General features: G+C 41.1%; 1 protein-coding gene across 15 annotated transcripts in view; it reads right to left on the reverse strand.

Moving 5' to 3' along the window:
• CELF1 (CUGBP Elav-like family member 1) overlaps positions 1-19,654 on the reverse strand; it is a 75,300-nt gene that overhangs the window by 20,585 nt on the left and 35,061 nt on the right. For 3 of the 15 annotated variants that reach the window (XM_059142207.1, XM_059142176.1, XM_059142215.1), the window contains exon 2: positions 222-409. In XM_059142207.1, the coding sequence (XP_058998190.1) occupies positions 222-399 (178 nt within the window). In that variant the 5' untranslated portion in view covers positions 400-409. Of the gene's footprint in view, positions 1-221; positions 410-4,024; positions 4,158-8,818; positions 8,956-10,706; positions 10,859-12,197; positions 12,270-15,672; positions 15,713-19,198; positions 19,267-19,654 lie in introns of those variants that run through there. The other 12 variants (XM_059142159.1, XM_059142131.1, XM_059142104.1 and 9 more) reach the window with 10 other exon arrangements.

Here is a 19,654-nt window from a genome sequence, read left to right on the forward strand (position 1 = left end):
GAGCTCTCACAAAGGACCACCTACAATCCAATTTACAAATTATCTTCATGACATCACCTTAACTTTTTATTTTTATGCCATCAAATGTGTTTGGTCTGGAAAATGTAACTACTATAGAAGGACATATTTTCCCCCCTTTAGAATATGAACAGAGGAGCATTCTGGCAACGAGTGACAGCACACACAAGACAGAAACTACCTATAAAACCCAAAGCCCTTACCTTTGCTCTGAGGAGGGTTTTGGCTCCTATCCCTTAGAACATTGATTTCATAGACAGCACCATACTGTTCAAAGAGTTCCCTCAAATCCTTCTCAGACCAGGTCCTTGGAACCTGGCCCACAAACATCTTGATAGCATCAAGATCCGGTTGGTCTGGGTGGTCCAGGGTGCCGTTCATTTTCTTTGAGCTGCATAAAACAAAATACAGCTTCTTTTACATATTCACGGTGCTCTCCAGGGGGATGGTTACTTTTCTTTAAACATCTCAACTACTTTCTGAAAAAGTAGGGGGAAAGAATTCTACTCCTTTTTACTATTGCCATTCAATATACCAGAGTTCCCCCATCCTCACCTTCACCCATGGCCATGCCTTCCATTAGATCCCAAACTGAAGTCACATTCTGATTAGGAAATCTGGGTTTTAACTAAGGAACTAAGCAGCACTCATTCCCTGTCTAGCATGAGAATTCTCAGAACTTAAGAGGTAAAGTTTGTATGCAAGTTTTCATTGTTTTGAAGCACAGTTAAGAAAACTTTTAAAAATATACGTAAAAATCAGAAAGGACTATTGATGAGGGGTAAGATTCAGGACTCCCAATGTATACAATGACAGGTACAAGTTTTCTTTTAGTAGATTTTGGAAGAGAAGCACTTATTTCCAAGGCCTGAGCTAAGAAAAGAGTGGAACAATGTTGGCCTGGGGCGTCTGGCTCAGACAGTAGACCATGTGACTCTAGATCTCAGGGCTGTGAGTTTGAGCCCCACCCAATGGGGGAGGGGAGTAGGAAGAGGTAGGAAGGCAAGAAAAGCTTTGCCTTTTAGACTGTCACACTCCTATCACATCAAACTTGTAATGCTCCTACTAAATACCTTCATTTTTATCCCTCCACTGCCAAGAACCTAGGGAGAGTCCTTCCTGGACTACAAATATTTCCAGAATGCATCAAAGTCCTTCTCCTACCACTGACCAAGACCTTACTCTTAGCATTCATCTCAACCACTAACAACTTAAATTCCAAACAGCCAGCATGGTTAACTATTCTGTTAGTGTGTGCGCTTAATCCAGAAATCGCTTCATCATATTCAAATTTGCCATGTCCTAATATCAACATGAAATAAAACACTAGTTTTCTAGCAAAACAATAGCTTTTCCACCACTGCTATCTTCTTCTTTTTTAAAATTTACTTGAGAAAGAGAGAGAGAGAGAAAGAGCATGAGACTTGGCAAGGTTAGAGGAAGAAGCAGACTCCCCACTGAGCAGGGAGCCCAATGTGGGACTGGATCCCATGACCCCGGCTGAAGACAGTTGCTTAACCAACTGAGCCACCCAGGTGCCCTCCCACCACTGTCTTCTGAACACTATCTGAAATCCCTGAAAAGGGTGAATCTCTGCAGGTAGTTCAACCTCTGTATTTTAATTCCTGTATTTCTTTAAAAAGATTTAACTGATAGAGGGAGTAAGCATACTACAAGCACTTCCACAAGTGCTGGGGGAGGGGCAGAGGAAGCAGGGGAGAAATTCGAGCATACTGTCCACTGCAGCCCCAGGGCTCTATCCCATTACCCTGAGATCATGACCTGACTGGAAATCAAGAGTCAGATGCTTAATGACTGAACCACCCAGGAGCCCTGTTAATTCCTAAATCTCTTATAACTGAAAACCCACAGGGGCTATTTACACACCACCTTGACTGAATCTAGTACTAAATATCAAAAGTCTAAGACAAATGGCATATATAGAGCAACTCTTATCACGATGTCTATGAAGGTTTCCCATACTTTCAGGTTAGCTTCGTCAGGACTTACAGAGTACTAAATTTCCACCTTCATTACAATATTCCCACCTTTTAGCATCATCTGGTGTATCTGCCTCTCCCAACTAGACTGACAGTTCCTTGAAGGCAGAAAGTGTTTTACTGCAATTCATTCTTGCAGCCACCCCTGGCATAGCACCTAGTTCAAAGAAGTACTCAGATGTGCCATGGGAGCAATTTCGTGTTCTCAATAACTCCCCAATGAATTTAAGCAACTAATCCTGATAAAAATGAATGTTGTGCACAAAGAGGGCTCACAAATTAAAGAGCAACTAGTATCGCCTGTGATTATTTGATTCTCGCAGGATCAATACTCTTTTTTGCCCAAGTGTTTTGAAATGCACTGTTTTACTGGCTTTCCTTTACTAATTCAAAACTGTGTGAGGCAAGTTTTTGTAAAAATATACTTGTAGTTGCTTTTAGAAGCTTAATCACAATATTCTAACAGAATTCATGCTACTATGATTTAAAAAAAAGTCCCATGACTAATGAAACAATGGTGGTCGCTCCCTACAATTTGCCTCCAACAAGTTCAATTACCAGCTTTAATATGATTTTATTAAAATGCTGCCAGTCTTTAACCATATTTCTGTTCTAAGGGAGGGTTAACTGAGAACCCAAATGGTGCTCAGAATATGCTTTGATGACAGCGATGTTGACACAATTTTTGAAAAGAGATGGAGGTTTATCAATTCATAATTACACTGGAGGCAACACCTCTGTCTGTCCCTTTCTTCTGCATTTGTGTGCCATTTCTAAATTTTCTACATCACAGTTTAGTGCCAAAGCATAAGCAGAGTCAATATATATGAATTACAGTTTATCCAAAAGTATAGTAGAGACTTGGCATTCTAGATAAATGCCCTCCCTTTCTCTCTTTATTCTCCAAATCCTTCTCCATTTCTTCATGTCCACCCACTCCATGTACCACCCTCCCCCCCCACCCCCCGTGTGTACCCTTTCATTAGCTGGAAGAATCCCCTAGACCAGTGAGTGCTATTCAAAGTGCCCAAGGACCAGGGGAAATCTTCACACTTAACGATTTAGAAACTTTTACAGCAATTGAGCTAAGTAATTTTATATATATTCAATGTAGTGATAATAAAAAGATACAAAATGCTGGGGAACCTGGGTGGCTCAGTGAGTTAAAGCCTCTGCCTTGGGCGCAGGTCATGATCCCAGGGTCTTGGGATTGAGCCGCAGTGGGCTCTCTGTTCAGCAGGGAGCCTGCTTCCTCCTCTCTCTCTGCCTGCCTCTCTGTCTATTTGTGATCTCTGTCAAATACATAAAATCTTAAAAATAAATAAATAAATAAATAGGGTACAAAATGCAAGCTTACACCTTATTAGCTTGTTTTTCTACTGAACTGCTTTGGCTGTGGTTTATAAGTTGGGTGGTAGCAGGCATAGAACACTGTCCTCCACCAATCTGAGAAACACTTCTAGTGCATAGCAAATTAGGCCGGGTTGAAGATGCCGTGGCCATCAGGTAACTAGAGTTTTTGCACAGACTTATTCCTTCCTCTAACAAATACTGGGCACTTAGTTATATAAGCCAGACACTGTGTGAAATGTGGTATATATTGATGAGTAAGGAAAATGTGGGTAATCAACTGTTATTGTGTCAAAGAACAATGTCCTATCCTCCACCTTCCACACATAGCTCCAGTATGCATGTTGTCCTTAGTTAAAAGTCACCATTGCACAAAAAAGTCACCTGGGGACAAGATTCTCAGTGTGATATGGCAAGGAGCCCACAACACCCACGTATGGCATTTAGTCTGTATGTCACTAAAAACACTTCCAAATGTGTGCCTTACCTCCCCATTGATGGAGAGCTCTTCTGAGTCAGTGGTCATCAATTACTGGTATTTATTATGCATATTCAAGAACCATGAATTCAGCCCTTTGGAGAAATATCTATCCTGTCCCCATCACTCCTAAGAGGCAAGTCTATGGAAACTCTTATCCTTTGCGAAAAGTACTGACCTGAGAGCAGAATGGATGAGAGGAAAAGCAGGGCCCATAGCAGTGAGGTAAGTAGGGAGAGGAGGCAGCAAGGTTTTAAAGGACAGGCACAGCACCAACCCAGCTCTTTTTACGTTTCTGTTCCTGGCAGCAACTGGCAAATCATTAAGAATGAGAAATTAGGGGCGCCTGGATGGCTCAGTGGGTTAAAGCCTCTGCTTTCGGCTCAGGTCATGATCCCAGGGTCCTGGGATCGAGCCCCACATCGGGCTCTCTGCTCAGCAGGGAGCCTGCTTCCTCCTCTCTCTCTGTCTTCCTCTCTGCCTACTTGTGATCTCTGTCTGTCAAATAAATAAATAAATCTTAAAAAAAAAAAAAGAATGAGAAATTATGAAAAATCATAACCAGAGGCTGCCCTGTCCACCCTGATTCTTGATGGAATACGCCATAGGAAAAGAGCGAAACAATTTGGAAGAGACAGGAGAGAGAAAACAAAGAGTTTTATTTCTAAAGTACACATTTGTTCAGAATTCTTGAACCCTCTCTTCTCTTTCTCCTATCGCTCTCTCAAAACTTTCTGGCCCTAGGCCCAGCTGAGAAGCAGAGTTGATGTTCTGTCTCCCTCTCCTATTCCTTGGCCCCCGCTAACTAGACCAGTGGGTGGATCTTAACCCAGCAAATTCATCTACTGGCTAGCCAGAAATCTAAGACCTATTCCTAAAACAAAAGGACAGGACAGGACAATCAAGTTCCTTACGGCTACACAGAGCAAGTCAACAGGACTGGCCAATGGCTACTGCATAGGACAGCAGAGGCAGAGAACATTTTTATCATCACAGAAAATTCTATGGCACAGAACACTGCTCTAAAGAATCTGGAACTGGTTAACAGAAATAGGCAGTGGTGAAGTCAGAAGTGGGAAAGCTGCAACTAGAGAAAAGTCTAAGTTGACAAGATAAAATGGCATTGGCAAGAGATAACAGAGGTCACGCTACACATCTATGAAGGTTGAAAACATGATGCCAAGTAAAAGAAGCCAATCACCAATGGCTACATATTGTGCGATTTCTTTTATGTGAAACTGTCAGAAGAGACCAACCTGTAAAAACAGAAAGCAGGTTAGTAGGTGCCTAGGAATGGGAACTGGGCGGGGGGAGGATGACTGCTAATGGTTACAGGATTTCTTCTTAGGGTGATAAAAGTTTTCTCCAATTAGTGGTGACAAACTGCACAACTTTGTAGATATATTAAAAGTCACTGAATTGGGGCACCTGGATGGCTCAGGGGGTTAAAGCCTCTGCCTTCCGCTCAGATCCCAGGGTCCAGGAATGGAGCCCTGCATGGGGCTCTTTGCTCAGCAGGGAGCCTGCTCCCCACCCTTCTCTGCCTGCTTCTCTGCCTACTTGTGATCGCTGTCTATCAAATAAATAAAATCTTTTTTTTAAAAAAAAGTCATTGAATTGTGCACTTTTATTTATTTATTTATTTATTTATTTAAAAGATTTTTTATTTATTTATTTGACAGAGAGAAATTACAAGTACACTGAGAGGCAGGCAGAGAGAGAGAGAAGGAAGCAGGCTCCCTGCTGAGCAGAGAGCCCGATGCGGGACTCGATCCCAGGACCCTGAGATCATGACCTGAGCCGAAGGCAGCGGCTTAACCCACTGAGCCACCCAGGCGCCCGAATTGTGCACTTTTTAAAGGGTAAGTAAATTTGGGGGCACCTGGGTGGCTCAGTGGGTTAAAGCCTCTGCCTTCGGCTCAGGTCATGATCCCAGGGTCCTGGGATCAGGCCCCACACTGGGCTCTCTGCTCTGTGGGGAGTCTGCTTCCTCCTCTCTCTCTGCCTGTCTCTCTGCCTACTTGTGATCTCTGTCAAATAATAAAATATATATTTTTTTTTTAAAAAAAGATTTTATTTGTTTATTTGACAGATCACAAGTAGGCAGAGAGGCAGGCAGAGAGAGAGAGGAGAAAGCAGGCTCCCCGCTGAGCAGAGAGCCCGATGTGGGGCTTGAACCCAGGACGCTGAGATCATGACCTGAGCCGAAGGCAGAGGCTTTAACCCACTGAGCCACCCAGGTGCCCCCAATAATAAAATATTTTTAAAAAATAAAATAAAAGGGTAAATTTTATGCTGTCTGAATTATATCTTCATCTGAGAGAGAGACACATACAGGCAGAACAAGAGTAGTAGAAAACAGGCTGGAAGGGCAGTGGCAAGGCAAAGCCATGCTGCACCCACAGATATGAGGTGGGTGAAAAGCAGAAGTAGCAGCACATGCAGAGAGCAGAACATGTGTCCAGGGTCAGAAATATGGGAGTTTCCAGGTCTTCCAGCTGTGGAGTTCCTGATTACATTACAATCCGGTCCACGTGTGTCCTTACAAAAAAAAAAACACTTTAATATATGAATATATGCTAGCTCTAGTGAGTATCTGTTCCTTGCAGCCAAACAGGCTGACAAATACTAACTTTCTATCTGTTTAAAAACAATATCCTTAGGGGGAAAGAAATGGGGAGAGGGGATTAATAAATACAAATTGCCAGTTATAAAATAAATCATGGGGATGTGATGTACAGCATGGGAATACAGTAAATAAACTATTAACTCCATTGGGGTGCCTGGATGGCTCAGTTGGTTGAGCATCTGCCTTCAGCTCAGGTCATGATCCCAGGGTCCCAGGACCAAGCCCCATGTCCGGCTCCCTTCTCATTAGGGAGCCTGCTTTCCCCTCTCCCACTCCCCCTGCTTGTGTTCTGTCAAATGAATAAAATAAAATGTTAAAAAAGAAAAAACAAAAACTATTAACTCTGTAAAGTGACAGTAACTAAACAGTCATAACCATTTCACAATACAAATGTCAAATCACTGCGCACTGTACACCTGAAACTAAATAATATTGTATGTCAGTTATACTTCAATAAATTTTTAAAAAATCATTTCCAAAACCTTTCACTACTCACTTTTTTTCTCTCCCCCCTTCTCACTACCTGTTGACCTCCATTTGTTCACTACAGAAAGAGAAAAATTTCAGATACTTACCAACCCTTCCACCTCCCCAAGGGGCATAAATATTTGCTCCTTCTTGATCTTCAGCCACCCACCTACCCATAACAAGTCCCTCTCCGTGCTGTGGAAACTGCCCAGAAGAACATGAAAATAAAAAGGACCCGGAAACACTGGCCTCAATTACTTACCAGCTGTTCTCTAGTGTGAACAAGACAAAAAGCATGTATGCTGGAAGGAAGAATTTCCATTTTGATAAAGGGAAATCATCCTGTTAGTTGGGGTGTTAGGTACTAGAAAAAATTAATAATAAAGGTTTTGCTCAGGCTAACAATCTGCTTGGGAAGGTTTTTAGCCTTCACAGTATCAGAGATAAAACATCTGGAGACTTTCAGTAACTACCTTTAATTATTAAAAAAAAAAACAAAACAAAAAAAAAACCTCATAGGGTTTATCATTCATTCAACTGTATTTCCCAAGTTCCTACTATGTAAGAGACATTACACACAAGACGGTGCTATAAAAGGAGACTGAGCAATACTGCCCTGAAGGCAATGGCACTGGACAATTGGAAGGACTCAACTATAATGCCCTACAAATATTTTCACAGATATATAAAAGTTCTGTGAAACGAAGTGGCTGGATGGTTTTGTTTTGTTTGGGGGAGGAGGGCGGGGGTTAAGCTGAATGGACAGAAGGGCTGGAAACACTGCGTTATAGTACGGCATGAGGAGGACGTGGTAAGGACTAAGAAAAAAAGAAGAGAGCGAGACAGCATTAGAAAGGTAGAAAAGGACTTGAGAAAGGGGAGAGGACACAAACATTTTAAAAAATTAGAAAAAAGAGAAAACACTAGAAAATCAATGAGAATAAACAGACTGGAGAGACCCAGTGAAGAGCTTTTCATGTAATACTGACAGACTTAGACTTTATTCCAAGATTTTTAAACAAGGAAGTGATCAGATTGGTCTTTTAAAAGACACCTGGCAGGGGCGGCTGGGTGGCTCAGTTGTTTAAGCATCTGACTTAGACTCAGGTCATGATCCCAGGGTCCCGGTACAGAACCCCATGTTGGGCTCTGCTCAGTGGAGAGACTGCTTCTCCCTCTCCCTCTGCCTGCTGCTCCCACTGCTTGTGCTCTGTCAAGTAAAGAAAATCTTTAAACAAACAAACGAACAACTGGCAATACAGAGGATGAAATAGAATGGGAAATAATACAGAGATTTCCACACAAACTAGCTCCTAAGATTAGGGCCCAGTCTCGGCAAAGCTGAAAAATTTGGAGGCAGGATTCCCTATAACTTGGAGATCCCTTGATGAAAAAGATGAAGAAAAAGGAAGTAGTTTCTGATCACTCTTGGGTTCTAGTACAATCTGGAAAGTGTTTTTGCATGGGAAGCTCAGGAGACATTTGAGGGATAAACACGGAGATCTGAGAATCAAAATAGTACACTGATACCCCTTATGCTAAGGGAAAGCCAAGAGAAAAGGGCCCGAGCTACAACTCCTAAACAATACCCATCTCCTAGGGTACAAGCAAAGTAAGAGGAACCAGGGAAGCTGAAGAGTGGTCAGAGCAGATCAAGGACATGGTTAAAAATAAGAACAGGAACTACAGTTCAGGTCCCCCAACCCCTGCACACCTCTTTTCTCTTTTGTTGTAAAGAAATTCTGGAATACATTGTTAGATTACATTCCCAGGCAAAAATCACTTGAAAGAGAAAACCACTGATGTCAAGTCTCCTGCTAAAGAGTATCAATTAAAAGAAGGGCTGAGAATCCAACAAAAAAGTGGAAAACACACCATTCAAGAACTTCCTTCCTCTCAACTCTGTGGTGTTTGGGCATATAGTACCCATGAGAGTGGGCCCGAGGCCTTGCAGTAATGAGAGGAGCTGGGCTCATGGATACCTGGTTCAATGACACCTGAGGCAGCCTGGTCTAGGAGGCAAAAATAAGAAGAGGGTTATCATTAAACTTGATTTTAAGTCCAAGGCTGACACCAACTGTCCTCAGGCATGTCAGTTATAGCCTCTGTCAACTGGGTTTTTCTTTACTATAAAATGGGCAATAGCTTGTGCCCAATTAACTTCCTGCAGCTTCTGTAGGATGGAGGATTAAATAAATGCAAACGCACTTGGGGAAAAAACGATGTGATGGTGTCCTCCCCCATCACCATTAACAGGATATGCTGCATGCAGTCCAATGGCTCTCAAACCTCAGTGTCCATGAAAACTACATGGGACATTGCTAAAATACAGATTCTGGGGTCCTATTCTAAGCATAAGAATATGTAGGCATGGGTCCAGGGATCAGCATTTTTACATTCCAGGTAACTTTCATGTAGTGATCTGTGATCCAGATTTCATGGGATACTGAGTTAGTCTAACCTCGTGAAAGATGAGAAATCAGGTTGAGGAAAAATGCTGTATCTAAGGACCAAAGGCAGTGCCAAAGCAGAGAGAGATACTGTTAACAATGACAGACAATTTGAGCCACAAATCCTATTTCTAAAAAGACATATCTGGTACATGGGAGTACTTCTATTATGTATTAAGTCTTCAGGATGACATTCATTGTGATTTCACCTGTTATGTGCAGCTAAAATAAAATTTTAGCAGTAAAGAACTTTCATAAAAGGACATCTAAATTACCATTATTTTGGACACTACAGAGAAGGCACAGCATCCATTTCAAAGGAGCAAACCAGTACCTTTGAGGTCCCCCAAACTATATCACAAAGGACTGTTCAGAATCTATTACCCACACCTGTTACATGTAATCCCAAGGTAAACTGATTTCCAATGGAGGCCTCTTCTCAAGGCCTTACATTACTACTGTTATCTAGGACCAATCTACCACTTAATATTCTTGGCTTTGAATTAACCTAAGGCTCATCTGCTTGAGGTTTCAAGGTACTCTGAAGCCTGGTTAAAGTAACTGAAATCAGCAGTTAGAAATGGGTTCTTCTATACCAAGTGCTGCACTCAGGTTTCCCAAAGCCACAGCTCAGGCCAGGTTAGCAATTTAGCCGCATACAACGGCAGTGTCACTTCCTGAACAATACTGCACACTGATTAGTTTCTCGCTCCCATGCTGAAGATCTGGGCAAACTGCCAATCAAGACTGATCCAGCTTTGCTTTTCTGGGGGGGGGTGGGGGGTGTCCATCTGACATCCCTGAAATCATGTACTGTGTTGCATTTTCAGTTAGACTAGGAAAATAATCAGAGCCCAGGATTATAGTTTAGATGCCAATACAGCATTCTGCATACACTCTGGTAGCCAGTCTCTTCTGTAATCTAAGAATTTGATATAAATAACTTCCCAAAAGATTATTTGAAATTGCATATCCAACGCAAAGCAGTAAAGCTAAGGTTAAAAAAAAAAATACTTTGGAATCTATCATATGGGAAAACACTACAGCTTGAAGGAGCCAACACACTTGAGTTGATGTAGCTGCTCATATATCAAACGCACCCTTTTGTAGAGAACTTAGTTACAGCCCCAAGGAAATCAGCAGTAATGAAACAGAACCAGACTACAATAGAAAATAATAGTAGTGTGGACTTTGGCTTCCTCACCCAATTTTTTCTTCCCTCTTTCAGGGAAAGGGACTAGTTTCATCAAATAACAAAAAAAATTGCCCAGTTCCTCTGCTTATGATAAAAATTAGACAACAAAAATACTTACACAGGACTGGAATTCAAAGAGCAATGATCCACCATCATTTCTGGAAGGAAATCCAACTTAAACGCAGCCATCACCTCACTCTCCCCTTCAGAAGCCAATGATATTAACTTGCTGCACTTGTCTGATCCACAAATACACACAGCTTTAGCTTCCTGGGCCCCACAAAAAACACAAAGTGGAAACAGGAGCTCAGGGAAACCAGCAATAAGTGCCACAGAAACAGGCAGGACTGGGGAGGGGAAAGGGAGTATTGGATTAAAGGGGGGATGTGAGCATGTGAAGGGAGGCTCAGTCCGGCACACAATGAAAGTGCTGATGCGCCAGGCTGGGTTTGTGTGATTTTCCCTAGCGAAGCAGTACTAAGTGCACTGTCAGATAAATAGAGTGTCAGATCCATGAAGATAGCAGCAGCTAACAGAGCAGAAGAAACACAAACTTGTTTCACATCCTCCAAACTCCTTTCCACGAATCAGGTTTTGAGGGGCCCCAAACCCTAAAACTACCTGAAGGAAAAAAAAAAAAAACCAAAAAACCCAACCTACCTGAAGCAGGAAAAAAAAAAAAAAAAAACCCCAAAAGGGAAAACAGCCTAGGGTTAAAAAAAAAAAAAAAAAAAGAAAAGAAAAAAGAAAAAAGAAAGAAAGAAAAGAAAAAAAGTTCACCTCATGTGGTCTGAAAATATTTTTGGAAAGGAAAATTGGGTTGTTGGCCTAGCTTCCATGTGCCAAAGACAGCAATGAGCAGAGTGCCGGGTCCAAACTAACCTCAGCACTGTCACATAAGGGATGGTTCAGACGGTCAGAAGCAGGCCAGAGGCAAGGTGCTAAAGAACTGGTCACCAAAAACTCAAGGGCTCACATACTAACTACTACTGCACTGGACCAACCCCGACTTCTCAATGGTGTGTTGAGAACAAAGTGTGCTCCCTAATGGGTCCTCATCAGAGTTAAGGACTTTTAAAAAATTCCTGCTTCAATGACCTTCATTAGATGGGATAGGCAAAACTTTATCCTGAATCTTATTTTTACCAGAGTATTTAATAAGCGAAAATACAAATGAAAAGTAGTATTTGACCTTTTGACAGAGTACTAGGAAACAATGTCTTTTCTGTTGTCTGACCTTTCTAAAGAAACAAAAACCACCAGAGTGATAATAATGAGAAAAGCAGGGCCCACTAGAAGCAAAAAGTCAACCATGTAAAGGAAGGACCGAGTAATGTAAACTCTCTACATTCTCCGTCCTCTTTAAACTGATGCTAAAACCAAGATTAATGAACACACACATAAAAATTCTATTATGGGTGAGCAGTAGAAATGGATATACTTAGCAGTCAAGGCAGATGTGGTGCTCCCGTTCTCAATTTAGCTTCCCATCCTCCAAACAACAAATGGTGGCATTTCAGTATTTAGGCAGTGACTCTAAAACTCTATCTCTGAAGGCTCCCACACTGCGCAGGCCTTCTTTCCATTTTTATCATTAGGATTGCCTTACCTCAAAGATTTCACTTCACTCAAGCTCAGTTCACAACACAGGGAATTTTGAAAAAAGGAAGTTATGTTCAGCCTGTAAAGAGGTAAACAAATGAACTCCTAAACGTATAGCGTTACTTAAAAACAAAAACAACGAAAGGCAACATGTCATCGCATAGGCCTAAGTGCTGTAGCCTGGCTAACAGTGCTGGACCCCTGTCCGCATCTGACCACCGAAGGAGAAACTGTGTCTTCTAATAAACAGGCGTAACCATCCTAAAGTAAGAACTGAAACAGCAGCTAACCGCTCTTCTATTCTGTCAGAGACCCTGGCTCCTTTGACCCACTACTTTAGAGTCAGAAGCTGCAGGAGCTCTTCCACCTGCTGAAGGGGGATGCTGCCCCAGGCTGCAGTGAGAGGAGACTGCAACAGGCACACAGCACACAGTTCACCAAGTGCTGACCGCCAGGCAGGCAGAAGACAGTAACCCTAGCTGGGACTGGTTAAGTTACTGGTTCGGTTCGTCCTAGTTTCTCCTATGCACCCTGGAACTGATCACATGCTTCTTCCTACAGAAAGCTTAGCAGAACAAAGAAGTTAACTATGAGTTCGTCAACAACCAAATTAGGGTTTTTTGTTTTTTTAGTTCAAGGGTTCCTTTAAAAAGGAAGGAATCAACAAATTTTAAAGAATCTCACTAGTGATTGTTATGCCTTTACTATTCACTAAAAATATATCTAGCTCCATCTCCATTTAAATCAGAATCACATGCATAAAAAGAGTATTTAATGTGGAAGACTTTACTGAGCAGCCAGGCACTGCTCAGCGTATGGGATATGCACTCCTTACAGTAATTTTTACCAAGCCAAAGGCTGGAAAGTATTGGTTTTAGAGTAATGTTTTAAAATCCATTTTATGATTTATAAGACAAGACTGCTCTAAAAACTTAAAAGATGGAAATGCTACTACATGAAGGACGGTGCTTCTCTTTAGGCAGGTCACAAGAGTCATCTCAGTATAATTAAATTCAACATGCTTGTGGGAAAAGCAAGCACGGATATTAATCACAAGTCACAATTTTAGAGAAAGATTAAAAAGTCAAATGATAAAAACAATTATTCAAATACAAAAATGCAGATGTTAGGGAAAATTAAAAAGCAGAATTAGCAATTACTCACAGAAAACTGCCCATAAGTTGTTTTTTAAATTTCTTAATCAGAAACACATTCCAGGCTTTTTCCACAAAGGATGCATTAGAAGTAAAGAGATGGCAGGAAAGGTTATAACCAAGGGTCCACTGCAGGAGGTTTTAATTTTCCCTCTCTTCCTTTTTACCGTCTGTCCTCTCACTATAAATTTACATTCATGGTTTCCTCTTCTTTCCCTGATGGTCTGTGTTAGTTTTCTTTGCCTTGAATATTCTCTACTTCTTTTCTAGGGGCAACAATTCAAAAGCCCAATGTTGTGAGGGCAGGGGCAATCAGCCTGCTGTAACATTAAGAATCAGAATCATTAAAACTGATTGGTAGATAAGGGAAAGCCTCTGAAGAAGAGCACACACTGCATTTAGAACATCAGAATGGAATAAACAGTTTAAAAACTGGATTAGAAGAGAGAAATGCTAGAAGTCCCATCAGTTGTTCTGTCAGAAGAGTGAAAGAGCAAAGAAAAGCATAGTTGAGCAAAAAGGCCCAGGTGGCACATGCAATCATCAGGCTATCTTGACTAATAGAACCAGAGAGTTCAATGGCAAGTGACGGGACTTTATACTTCCACCCCAATAACCTAAGCGTGTTTTAAAGGGCAAAAATGTGAAGCCTGGTTATATGAGCATAGAGGAAATTAGAGCCTACTGTCAAATTATAAAAGAGAACCTATGTCATTAAAAACCACCATCAGTCTATGTAAAGAAAAATGTAATGATCTAGGGAAAAGTCATGACACCTCAACAGTTAAATGGATTAGATATTTTGCCCCCAAAGCTTCTGTTAGATGACAGAAGGGATGTAGAAAAGAAGTAAGCAAATGATGCTACTTGAAAATAACCAAGCTGGGACGCCTGGGTTGCCCAGTGGGTTAAGCCTCTGCCTTTGGCTCAGGTCATGATCTCAGGGACCTGGGATCAAGCCTGCATCAGGCTCTCTGCTCAGCAGGGAGCCTGCTTCCTCCACTCACTCTGCCTGCCTCTCCATCTACTTCTGATCTCTGTCAAATAAATAAATAAAATCTTAAAAAAAAAAAAAAGAAAAGAAAAGAAAAAGAAAGAAAGAAAGAAAATAACCAAGCAGACTAACTTAAAATTTAAGCTTAAAATTACCTTTACCAGCTTGAATTTACTAAAATATTGAGTATTTCTGGGGCACCTGTGTGGCTCAGTGAAGATTAAGCGTCTGACTCTTGGTTTCTGCTCAGGTCATTATCTCCAAGTCCTGGGACAGCCACATAGGGCTCTGCATTCAGCATGGAGTCTGCTTGAGATTCTCTCTCCCTCTCCCCTTGTTCTTTACCCACCCACCACCCACCACTGATGCTCTCTCTAAAATACATAAAATCTTTAAAAATCTTTCTTTTTAAAAAATTTTGTTTCTAATCTACAACTGCTGTGGGACAAAAAGCACCAAGTTCAGTCACTTTTGTATTCAAATTGATTTGACTATAAAATTACCATTTATGGTACCCTGAGAGGATATGACAAGGCTAAAGGTAGGAAATCTACCTATCACTTTTTTGAAATTTAGTAAGTTTTCCACTTCCTCCCCCTATATAACCTTACTCACCGCTACCTCCTCCCCAATCACTGTCAAAGATAAGGACTGGCAGAAAGATACTCTTCCGTGCTTAGTGCTGTCAGCAAAAGTATAAACTCAGAGCCTTCCTTGGACTTTCTCAAACTAACTCTGACCTAATGAACTGTCCTGTCATATGGTGACCACCTTTCAAATCAGGTCATATTTTTAGATCCCAAAATGTTTTGGAACTTTAGGGTAACTCTTAGTTGATAACAATATACTATGTAAGCTTAAACTTTATTTCAGCTCCAGCATCAATTATAAAATCAGTTATGTTGAACAAATTCTGGTTTCAGGAGGGTAGTATTTGTATGAAATCCACTAAGTTCTGTCCTCATTCTCATTCTCGTTTACTCAGGGTCTTTCAGGCACGACACAGAATGGGAAAGGAAAGTTAGCTGAGTAGTTGCTGTGTGTAGAGTACTTGCTACACACACACACACACACACACACACACACTATTAGAACAAGGCAGCAGCTAATTCAAGTGGGAGATAAACTGCCTTGGGAAACAGCTAAGGAGAAAAAGTTGAGAAAGAGCAAGAAAATATTTCTAGCTTCCTAGGAACAGGAAATTACATCCCACAATGTAGGAAAAAAGCCATCACCTTTCCGAATGCAATGTTTTCAAATTTGCACAACAGGCCTCATGCAAGAAGGTTAAAGAGATGACCACAGAGCACACTCATCCAACAGTTAGCCCATACCTGTGGCTTTACACCTCCCTTTCTGGACTATGTCTTCACTCTAAAAAACCAAGGAAAGAAAAATAAGTGGGCCATGACTATACTTCTCAGAATTCCAGACATGTAGCTTCTTTCCTAAGAAAAGCCCCCTTTTGTCACCATGGCTAAGAATTAAAACAAAAACAAAAAAAACCCAAAACCTCCCCCCCTCCCATTTTTAAAACTACGTAATACCTTAAAATATAAATTGCATTTAATAACTCAAAGTTAACTTAAAAATACCATCAATGTAAAAAATGGGGAAATAAAAACACTAGAAGACTTAATACAGGCTTGACCCCAAATATCACAATAAATAGCAACATAGTGATTACAACTTAAGAGGTTGAAATTCAGTACATTTAGGTCACCAAAAAAGTCATTTTTCCATCTGCTTTTGGATGAGAAACTACAACAAAGCCAAAGGCCTTATACTCTTTTAGCAATCAAAGATCATGTATTAATGTAGAAAGACCATGCTATTTCCCCAAAGCAACCTTCCTGAATAGGTAGGTGCCAGGCATAAAACTTTTCAGAGGCAACCAAGTTCCTGCCTGTGTAAATGCATCTCAGGGGCCCTAGGGCAGTGGTAAACCACTGAAACAAATAAACAAACAAACAAAAATCAGAAGATGGGGAGGTTAATTGAAGCTAAAAGCAAACAGAAGAACCACAAAACCAATTTGTTTTATTTTTAAACATTATCGAACAATCTTGCAAGCAAGATTGATTTTATAAAGCTGCCCAAATTCCTACAAACTTTCTTCTACACCCCCTGCCAGAGGGACAAAAAACAAACACAGAAGTAGGGTATTAACCACCCTACTACTCCCAAGTAACCAAAGACTTTTTAAAGGAAAATTCATTCTCTCTCTCTCTCTCTCTCTCTCTCACACACACACACACACACACACACGGATCAGTACTACCTTCTTCCATACAGACCCTTGTTACTGGAAGGACAATGGGAAGCTTAATACACAAGAAGGTGTTTTCTCTTAAAGCTTTGCCTTTCCAATTTTGCTTTTCTTATATTTTGTTGCCTGGTCTGTAAGAAAACAGATGCTTTTAGGGGGAGAGGAAAACTGAGTGGAAACTAAAAGTTTTAGGTTTGCTTTTCATATCTTTCATTTCTGTGGGGAACCAAACAAAATGCATGTGCTCTCGGAGGAAGCTTAAACCACTTTTGTCCTGTCTTTCCTTAGAACTCCACAAAAATCTCTTTCTGTTAACATTATCTCTACCTTTCTCGGTAGCCATTAGGGGAGGTATAAAGATGGCTCCAAACAGAGATGAAAAGAGTTAAGGGGAGGGGGGGACGCCTGGATGGCTCAGTCAGTTAATCGTCTGACTTAGGCTCAGGTACTAAGCCCAGGATCCTGGTACTGAGTCCCATGCCAAGGCTCCTTGCTTAACAGGAAGCCTGCTTCTCCCTCTGCCTGTCACTCGCCCTGCTTGTGCACTCCCACTCTCTTTCTCTGGCAAATAAATAAAATCTCTAAAAGAAAAAAAAAGGCTAAGGGAGGAAAGGTGCACCAGAAGTGGGGGCTGGGGGGTGGGGGCTGCACAGGCAATCCACCACAGAGAATGAGAGGCAAGTTACCTCTGAGGGAATCTACTTGTGAAACATTAACATGTTCAAAATAGGACCTCCTATCGAGTTTAAAAATCATACTTAGGAAGTCAGTGGTACTTGCTAAAAGGCAAACTACTTTCCCCACAATTTCCCCAAGGAAAGATAAATAACCTGGAAATAATTTATATTTGGTTTTGGAACATATCTTGGAATTTATATGGTCTTGACATGTTCCAAAGATGCAACAGTTGAGGCACCTGGCAGGCTTGCTCAGTAGAGCATGCGACTCTCATCTCACAGTTGTGAGTTAAAGCCCACAGGGTGGGTGTAGAGACTTAAAAAAAAAAAAAAGATACAAGAGCTAATGAACAGCATTACCTCTCTGATACAAAAGCACATCTCCTACACACTTTCCTTAGTAAGGCAAGGTAATGAATGGTTTTTTATTTCTCAGTTTTCTGCTGACCTAAAAAGCCTGTATGTTGAGTAAATGACAAAACACTATCCTTCCCAGAAAGATGACCACTGACTCACCATCAGCAACTCTTACAAAGTATGCACTGAATCACAAACATACAGGGGCTGGTGGCAGGCACAGTAATGCTCAATGACCTACATTAAGGCCTGAACTCATCACCTTGGCCTCATTAGTCCAACTCACCAACTCTTACTAACAATTGTTAGTAAATGCCCTCAATACTTTGAAAAACATTTTTCATGCAAGGCAGGGAGCTAAATGAAGAACTCAACCACTAACCAGATTAGAAACTTTCAAATGTTTTTAAAGGCAGAAATGTTTCTCCCCTAAACCTAAATTAAAAGTGAAGCTGTTTAGGCTGAAGGCAGGGGAGGGCAAGGCAGGCCCCACCTTTCACCCTTCCTGCACTCAGAGTAACCCCAGGTCTCCTGGGAGATACAAAAATAGGCCTGGATAATTCAAAACAATAGATAATTCACCAATTTTTATCCAACTTTGAACTGAATTGTTTTTTGAACAGATTTTTCTATCTTTAGAATCTAATAAGTTACCAGAAATCAAGGAATTTCCAATGCCATCAATGGTAATAAATGTGTACATCCCAGAGTTGATAGAATATAGTATTTAAATTTTCTAAACCGTGGGGGGCGCTTGGGTGGCTCAGTGGGTTGAAGCCTCTGCCTTCGGCTCAGGTCATGATCCCAGGATCCTGAGATCTAGCCCCGCAGCTGGTTCTCTGCTTGGCAGGGAGCCTGCTCCCCCTCTCTCTGTCTCTGCCTGCCTCTCTGCTGACTTGTGGTATCTGTCAAATAAATAAATAAAATCTTTTTTAAAAAATTTCTAAACCTTGGAGCACCTGATTAGCTCAGCTGGTAGAGCACACAACTCTTTATCTCTAGGTCATGAGCTGAAGCCCCACATCTGACACAGAGCTTACTTTAAAAAAATTGTAAACCTTATCACCTGGAAGTAGGTAGAAATGTCCAGACATTTATGAAGTAGCAATAATTTTAAGAGCTGATATTTTCTGAACACTTACTCTATGCCATGTGGTGTTTTGGGTACTATGTATTTAACCTCATACATAGCCTATCTCCATTTACAGATAAGGAAAGACACAAATAAAGTAATTCTCAAGATCACATGAATCCAGGCAATGAAGAAGTTGGAATATATAGTCAAGCAGTTCAACCCTTGGGTCAAAAGCTGACTCCGGTTAAAACTGTCCACAAGGAAGATCATGCACACAAATCACAGAAAAGACCATTAAATATGGAGGACCATATAGTTGAGTCTGATTATTTATCTAAGGCAAATCTAAGCAGGTAAATACCCAAAGTTTCAATCGTCACAAGAGAAATATAGTTAAGACTAGTGAAAACCTCCTGCCATTAATCAGTAGATGTGTGACTCTGGGTAAGTTCATCAGTATCTCCCGGTGTCAGCTTCCTCACCTGTAAAATTACCTCCAAAGGAACCAGATGGATGCCCTAAATACAACACCAAGGCACTGTACAAATTTCTAAATGGAAGAGGAAAGAAACAATAGAAATTACTTAGAAAAGCTGCTCTTTTAAAAAATGTCTGTTACCTTTTAAACTGCTTTGCAATACTCTTGCTTCTTTCTTTTTTCCATTATGTGGTGAATTCAATAAAAAGTTTGGGCTTAGTGCACTGGGAAACTACATGTCCTCTTACCCACATATCCCAGAAAGCCAAGTAACCAGATAAAAAGATCAAATGGGAAGCTTTCCTGGCTAGCCCAGTTCATCATGATGCAAAACTCCACCAGGGTCTGGGGCTAAAACTCAACAGTTTGCCTAGTACTCCAATGTCCCTACAATTACCACCAGATTCTCATCCAGGATCATACATCACAACTAACTGTAGGGAGAGTCTAGTATCACATG

The sequence above is a fragment of the Mustela lutreola genome, chromosome 1 (assembly GCF_030435805.1).
Source record: "Mustela lutreola isolate mMusLut2 chromosome 1, mMusLut2.pri, whole genome shotgun sequence".
Lineage (NCBI taxonomy): Eukaryota > Metazoa > Chordata > Mammalia > Carnivora > Mustelidae > Mustela > Mustela lutreola.